At 39.6% G+C, this 8,308-nt stretch overlaps 2 protein-coding genes across 2 annotated transcripts; both read left to right on the forward strand.

Moving 5' to 3' along the window:
* The first annotated feature begins 220 nt into the window (after positions 1-220).
* LOC138886134 (uncharacterized) lies at positions 221-1,822 on the forward strand. Its single transcript, XM_070167169.1, has 3 exons — positions 221-315; positions 993-1,314; positions 1,475-1,822. The coding sequence occupies exons 1-3, from the start codon at positions 221-223 to the stop codon at positions 1,820-1,822; spliced, it is 765 nt and encodes a 254-aa protein (XP_070023270.1).
* Positions 1,823-2,873: 1,051 nt separating this feature from the next.
* On the forward strand, positions 2,874-3,272 carry LOC138886135 (uncharacterized). The gene has a single exon (XM_070167170.1). It carries the CDS (start codon positions 2,874-2,876, stop codon positions 3,270-3,272), a length of 399 nt encoding a protein of 132 aa, XP_070023271.1.
* The last annotated feature ends 5,036 nt before the right edge of the window (positions 3,273-8,308 follow it).

Consider the following 8,308-nt stretch of genomic DNA (forward strand, 5'->3'; position numbering starts at 1 on the left):
GGCTAATAAGTGTGGCGACCCAAATGGAGCTTGGATAGGTGAAGAGTTGCCAAGAGAGACTAGCAAGTAAGGCCATATTTTGTCTGCTGCTTTCCTAAGACCTAGGTGCCCAGCTTGTTTGGGTTGGGTAACAGAAGCCCATTTGATGTAGTGGATTTTCTTTTTCAAAGTGGTAGTGCCCTAGATAAAATCTCTTTGGATCTCGTTGATTTGTTTAAGTATGGAGGAGGGAAGTAGGAGGTATTTCATTGAATGGTTTGGGATGGAGTTGAGAGTTGATCTAGCTAATGTTGTTCTCCCTACAATTGAAAGAAAGTTTATTTTCCAACTAGTTAGTTTAGAATTCATGTTGTCAAGATGAAGCGTAAGTCAGAGACCTTAGGTTTACGAGGGAGAATAGGGAATACCAAGTACTTACCAAAGTTTTCACTAATTTCGATATTGAAAATATTTGCGAGGTGAGTTTTGGTTTGAGGGTCGCAGTTCTTGGAAAAGATAATTTTGGATTTGGTACTATTAATTTTTTGTCCAGAAATTTGAGAGAAGAAATGAAGGCTTCGTTTTAGGGTATGGATTCATTTTAAATTGGCATTAGCTAAAAGAGTTAAATCATCCGCATAGAATAAGTGAGAGAAAGATGGACCAGTGGGATTGAGCTTAATCGGGTCCCAAAGTCCAATGTTAACTTGGTGATATATGTATATTTGGAGAGTAATTTCATACATGGTATAAATAGATATGGAGATATTGGGTCGCTTTGCCGAATACCTCTTGATGGATGAAAAAAGTTTATTTTGGACCCATTAACTAAAATAGCAATTCTAGAAGTGCTGATATAGATCATAATAAGCTTGGTGATTTGGGGAAGGAATTTAAAGAAAAGGAGGGCACGATAAATAAAGGACCATTCAAGTCTGTCGCTCGTTGACCATTCAATGGCCACATTGGAGAGACATCTGGAGGGTATATGATGATGTGCATGGTGGCTTCAGTTTTGGAGATAGGAACGGAGGAGGAACTTCTCTATTGGATGTTGCTAGAGCATTTGAATTGGTGATAGCAAACTCGAGTTTCCTGAAGAAGGTGGAGCACTTTGTCACCTTCAAGAGTTTAGTGGTCGTGACTCATATTGATTATCTTCTCTGCAGGAAGTCCGATAAAGGTTTTTGCATGGATTTGAAGGTCATTTTGAGTGAGAATCTCATGACCCTTCATAGGCTCCTAGTCATGGACCTTGAGATCACGAGGAAGATGAAGAAGAGGCCGGTGTATAGCCAACCTATGGTCAAGTGGGGAGCCTTAACGGAAACCAAGGTGTAGGAGTTGGGGGTTAAGTTGATGACTAGGGGGCTTGGAGGAGTAGCGGGACTCAAGCTCTATATGGACCACGACTATGCAAGGCATTAGGGTAGCTGCTAGAAAGGCATTAGGGATCTTGAAGGGTTACTTGGGTGGTCATAGAGGAGACTGGTAGTGGAATGGAGAGGTGCAAGGAAAAGTGGAGACCAAGAAAGCAGCATATGTGAAGCTAGTGGAAAGAATAGACGAGGAAGAGAGAAGGGTGAATAAGGAGCAAAATAAGTTAGCTAAGAAGGAGGCGAAATTAATAGTTACGGTGGCCAAGACTGCAGCTTTTAGTCATTTGTATGAAGAACTCGAGGGTCATGGTAGGGATAAGATGTTGTTCAAGTTAGCCAAGATAAGAGAAAGGAAGGCTTGTGACTTGGACCAAGTTAAGTGCATCAAGGATGAAGAAGGTAGAGTTTTGTTGGATGAGGGCTTATCCATCAAAGATGGCAGACCTACTTCCATAGTCTCTTGAACAAGGAAGGGGATAGGAACATGGTACTGGGTGATTTATAACTCTCTGGGAGTCATTGCGCCTTTGGGTATTGTAGGCGATTAGAGTTAAGGAGGTTGACGGGGTTATGAGTAAGATGAGCAGGGACAGAGCGACTAGGCCGGATAAAATCTCTGTGGAGTTTTAGAAGAGTACGGGAAAGGCAGGCTTGGAGTGGCTCACTGGGTTATTTAATATCATTTTTAGAATGAAGAAGATGCCCGAAGAGTGAAGGTGGAGCACGATGGTTCCTTTATACAAGAACAAGGGTGATATCCAAAATTGCATTAACTATCAGGGTATCAAGCTGCTTAGCCATACTATAAAAGTCTCGGAGAAGGTGGTGGAGCTAAGGGTGAGGAGGAGTGTGTCTATTTCTGATAACCAATTCGGGTTTATGTCGGGGCTCTCGACTATAGAGGCTATCCACCTTGTTAGGAGTTGGAGAAATATAGGGATAGGAAGAGGGACTTGCATATGGTGTTCATCGACTTAGAAAAGGCGTACGATAAACTCCCGGGGGAGGTTTTGTGGAGATGTTTGGAGGCTAGAGGTGTATATGTTGCCAGCATTGGGGTGATTAAAGACATTTATGATGGAGCAAAGACCCGAGTGAGGAAAATGGGAGGGGACTCGGACTATTTTCCGGTTATGACGGGGTTGCACTAGAGGTTGGCACTCAACCCTTTTTTGTTTGCCCTAATGATGGACGTTCTGACGCGCCACATCCAATGGGAGGTACCGTGGTACATGTTATTTGTAGATGATATTATATTGATTGACGAGACGTGAGAGGGTGTGAACGCGAGGTTAGAGGTGTGGAGGCAGACCCTGGAGTGTAAAGGTTTCAAGTTAAGTAGGAGCAAGATAAAATATTTGGAGTGTAAGTTCAGTGGTGAGACTCAGGTAGCAGAAGGGGAGGTAAGGCTGGACTCGCAATTCATCCCTAGGAGAGGAAGTTTAAGCACTTTAGGTCTATTATTCAGGGGGGTGGGGAGATTGATGAAGATGTCACACATCGTATTGGGGTAGGATGGATGAAAGAAGACTAGATTCTGGTGTTTTGTGTGACAAGAAGGTGCCACCAAAACTTAAAGGTAAGTTCTATGAAGTGGTTGTCAGACCGACAATGTTGTATGAGGATGAGTGTTGGCCTATCAAGATCACACATGTCCAGAAGATGAAGGTGGAAGATATGAGGATGTTGAGATGGATGTGCGGGCACACCAGGTTAGATAGGATTAGGAATGAGGTTATTCGCGATAAGGTGGGTGTGGCCCCCATTAAGGACAAGATGCGTGAAGCGAGGTTTAGGTGGTTTAGACATGTGAGGAGGAAGAGCACAGATGCCCCGGTGAGGAGGTGTGAGAGGTTAAATTGGAGGTCATATAGAGAGGTAGAGGTAGGCCGAAGAAGAAGTGGGAAGAGGTGATTAGGCAAGACATGACACAACTTCAGCTGACCGAGGACATGACCCTTCATAGGAAGGTACGAAGGTCGAGGATTAGGGTAGTAGGGTAGGTCGTAGATTGTTCATACCAGTAGGATTAGTACGCACTCTCGCATTCTGTTGGTAGTAAATTTCTATGACTACCTGTTATTTTCTTTCATTTTGATCATCTTATTATCGTGTTATTTTTTATGTTGCTTTTACATGGCTTTTGGGTGTTGTCTCTCATTGTCTATTTTTTAATTAATGTGGTGCTTATGTTTTCCTAAGTCGAGGGTTTATTGGAAATAATCTTTCTACCATCACAAGGTAGGGTTAAGGTCTGCGTACACATTACCCTCCCTAGACCCCACGATGTGGGATAATACGGGTATGTTGTTGTTGTTGTCAAGTCTGTCGAAGGCCTTTTCAAGGTCAATTTTTAAGAGGACTTTGCCATGGCGACCCTTAATTTTTTGGAAATGGTTAATAATCTCTTGAATAATAATGGCATTGTCACTTGTTCATCTACCTTTCAGAAAACTAGATTGATAGGTGCCAATCAGCCTATCAAGATAGGCCTTAATTTTGTTAACAATAATTTTAGTAATAACCTTGTAGATAGTGTTGTAAAGACCTACAGGGCGAAAATTTTTGAGATTGTTCGCATTGTGGAATTTTTTAATGAAGCCGATATATGTATATGTAGAGTTTAGAGTTTCTAGGACTGAGGGATTCTTAAAGATATTATGGCAAAAATTAAAAATGGAATCTCTGACCACATTCTAATATTTTTGGTAAAAAAGGGATGAATTTCATCAGGGCTCGGTGCCTTAAAAGGCTTAAATGAGAAAATAACATGGGTAACTTCAAAATCTTTCAATGGACGGTCTAGTTCCAAGAGATCTATATTATCAAAACAAGTTTGTGAATTAAGAATATCTTTCCATGGTGTATCTATATGATTAGTTTGGAAAGCCTTTTGAAAAAATTCATATGTGTGATTAAGGATTTGCGCTGGGTCATTGATCCAATTACCATTGTTATATTTGAAGAAGGAAATACTATTTTTCCTTCTACGATTCACTTCACTTAGGTGGAAGAACTTTGTATTAGCATCACTATCATTAAGCCAATTAATACGAAACTGAATTTTCCAGTAGTCTTCCTCAATTTTCAAGAGGTTATTATAGTCGTTTATAATGTCATTTTCCAGTAAGTGTAGAAAATGGCTAGTGGGATAATGTGGGGAAGATTGAATTCCATTTAGCCTATCAAGGATTCTATTTTTCTTCCTATTAGTATTACCAAAGTTAGACTTTGCCCGATCCAAAGCCTTATGTTGGAAATAGTTAATGGCTTCGAGTAATTATCTCTCATGCCAAGAATCCTTGATAATATTGTCAAATTCATGGTGATAACATCAAAAGATTTCAAGCCTAAAAAGCTTCTTACTAATGGGAGGAGCAGGTTTGATGAAATTTAGTAGTAGAGGAGTATGGTCTGAGTAAGTTCTAGGAAGGTGAGTGATAGAGGCATCAGTATATTGGTCGAGCCAAAATGTGTTGGCAAGACATCTATCTAGTCTTTCCAAGATCATATCATTGGAGTTAACTCTCTGGTTGGTCCAAGTATATTTTGCTCCTTTAAAGCTTAGGTCAATTAGGTTGCAGTAATTCACACATGACCAGAAGCGTGAGGAACGTTGAGTATTAATAGATCTACCACCCTATTTTTCATTTTGAGAGAAAATTTCATTAAAATATCCACCCACTAACCAAGGGCCATTGTAAGTGTCCGCTATAGCACAGAGATTATTCCAAAGGTTATTACTAAGATTAAGAGAAGTACTGGCGTAGATAATACTAATAAGACATAGAGGTTGATTAGGAGATACTTGGAGCATTGGATGAATTTCTTGATGTGACTTGCTAATAAGATTGATTGTAACCAAATTTCCAAACCAATGGATCACTATCCCGCCAACAAAGCCAATGGATGGAACCTCCAACATATCGGTGAAATGGAACTCATCGCGGAGAGTAGTGTGGTTAGTATTTTGAATTCCAATAGTGCAACCATGCAAGGGTTATAAGAATTAAGAAGTTCTCTAAAATTTATTTTAAAATCATCATTGTTGGCCCCTCTAATATTCCATACTACAAGACTCATTGGCACTTGAATATGTATTTCCTGCCCTCTATCTACTGGAATAGCATGAGAGATGCTTCTATGATGCTTGAAATTTTGGTGAACGATCCCCTGACCGATGGAATGATTATTTCCCTTACAATCTCTTCTACTATCTCTTGATCCTCTTGTTCTTTCTTGTTGTGAGGGTGTTGTTGGTTGTGGATGTCTAGAGGGATTAGATTGTGTTGTAGGACTAGTTGTCGTGGGTAAAAGATAGGGTGATTCGTCACTTGATTGACAAGAGTGAACAAAGGGATTTGGTACAGTAACTCCATGTTGTTGAGAAGGTTGAAGTGGTGTGGTAGATTCCAGTGTGCTTGCATATTGTAAAAGAGGGCAGGAGCTAGAGTTAGGGCTAATAAGTCTAGAATGTTGGATAGCCACATATGGTTTATGTAGTTCCCCATAGCTAGGGTCATTCATTCCGTGATCAATTGTGCTAGGAAGTTCGGATTTTATAGAACAATCCATACCTCTTAACTATTGATGGTCATTATGAAGAAGGCTACATGTTCTTGTACCCCTATTCTATCCAAGTCTGAGAGTTTTCGTTGGGAAAAGGAAGTGGGGGTACAAAAGTTGGGGAGTGGAACGAAAATTGTAGTGGGAATGGTGGAAAGTGAGCCATCATTTTCTTTAGGAGGAAGGTTGAGGGGTTCGTGTTGGTGTTGAGATTGGTTGGAGTGTTGTTCATGGCTCTTTGAAGGGGAAGATATCGTCACTATGGTTGAGTGTGTATTTGGTGGTAATGATTGCAAATCTAACGGAGTAGATTTTTTATGCAAGAGAGTAGAGGAAGATTGAGGAGAAGGATTTACGGCGATTGGGAGGTTTGTTGCCATTGATACTTGGCTGATTCCCTTTGCCAAGTGTTGTTGTGTATTTTGGGTGGTATGAGGAGTGTTACTTTGCATGTAGACTGTATTGGTAATGTGATTAGCTGGCAATGAGTTGGAAAGTAGATTAAGGTTAGAGTAAGTGCATGAGTTAGAATTGCCACTTGTACATTTATTATTGGTTGCGGTTATGGAGGAGAGGGATAGCTTTGGAGTTATCGAAAGGGATGCATAGTCAGAATCTTTTTCATTGACCGGAGTCGTTTGTTTCTCTAAAGTGATAGAGATGGACTCTTGATTTAACAAGGAAGATAATTTATTAGATGTAGGAATTAATTTATCTTCCTTAAAAATAAGGTGTGGGATTGTATTTATAGTATTAGGGGCAGCATTGCCAGTGTTATTAAATAACATACGGTTATGATAAGGGGCGACTGTGGGGGCACTATTATTAATAACTTTATAGGTTAATTTTTGGGTGTTAAGATATTCACCTTATACCGCGCCGTAGATTTTAACATCAACACTAGTACCTGGTAGTGAGTTGTTGCCTAGAGAATTTTTGTGTTGTTTCCCATCATTTTCCCTTTCCCTTTATTCTTCCGCTTATTAAAGGTGACAGTTTGCCATTGATCTTCGGGTGGAGGTTGTGGGTTGTTCTTATCCTTGTTATAATCCTATGATGTTGCTGCATTGACTGAAGTTTGAGGGTATGTATTAACTGTGTGTCCAAGATGGCCACAATTTTTGCATAAGAAATTATTCCCTTCGTAAATTAGTTATTGTAGATATGTGCCTGTTAGAATGTATGTTTATACTGTATACCTAATGGCAAATCAACACAGAGTCTTGCGTATCGTCCTTTAAGGGTATCACTGGTACAAGCGTCTATCTTGAGGAGTTTTTCAATTGAGTTACCAATTTTCTTCGGTATTATGTGTAGAACTATGTAGGTAGTTGTGGTAGGCGTACCCAAACTGCCATGTGAACCTGTTTGGCTTTCTTCGCTACAAAATGTGGTTCTCATTGGCGCACTAAGAGGAATTAGCTAATAATGAACCATGGGCAGTTTTGAAGAGCTTGTATCATATTTTCTTCCTTGGTAAATTTGATAATGAAGTAATCATGACACAAGTCAATCGGAGGAAAAGGTCCAGTACATTTTCATAGTTTTGCAATTTTCTCTCTTAAATATTGATGTATGATTCGTTTTTCCAATCAGTTTAATGATCAGAGAGTATTTCTATAACGAGTACATCCTACTTCGTTCTGCTTCAGTTAACTTTATCTCTTTGATGCCTTTGGTATTGGTTGTAGGGATATCCATCATCACGTTTTTCATAATTATATCATTTTAAATTCTTTGGTTGTCTGAATTGTTAGGGGATTGGGGGGTATCTAGATTCATTGTGTTGAGCTATGCCATAGATTCATAGGCTAATAATTTTTCCTTAAAGGATGATAATTGGGTACTTTGTTTCCCATGCTTGGATTTGTTGGTAATATCAAGGGGTTTTGGGGGATGTGTGAATCGAAATCCTTAAGTGAGTTGTATTGCTGATGTTGTTCATGGGAAGTGGAAGGGATAAACCCTTAAGAGAGAAATTTTTGCTCTATGACTTTACTTTTACAATAAATAAAATTCAATGACTAACATAGGATCTCTATCGGTGTGCTTATTTTTTAATATTTTGTGGTACTTTACAGTATGATGATGTTAGGCTAGAAACCCGTATTTTAGCCGTAGTATTACATGCCAATGACTGCATATTTTACGTGTGTTTGAGTTCAAATGATAGTGAATTGCACTTAGTACGTGTTTTATGCCTTGCAGGAAGTGATCCTGAGCTCAAAAGTTAATTTGGAGCTAAATTGATCAATTTGGACCTTTGAAGTCTGAGTAAAAGTCCAATACATTAAGTCGGGATCGTGTTCGGAGGTCGTGTACCAAGTCGGGATGTTAAAAGAGGACAAAATAAGTTCACTCTGAGAAAATTACACTGCCGCACC

The sequence above is a fragment of the Nicotiana sylvestris genome, chromosome 2, assembly GCF_000393655.2.
Source record: "Nicotiana sylvestris chromosome 2, ASM39365v2, whole genome shotgun sequence".
In the NCBI taxonomy this organism is placed as follows: Eukaryota; Viridiplantae; Streptophyta; class Magnoliopsida; order Solanales; family Solanaceae; genus Nicotiana; species Nicotiana sylvestris.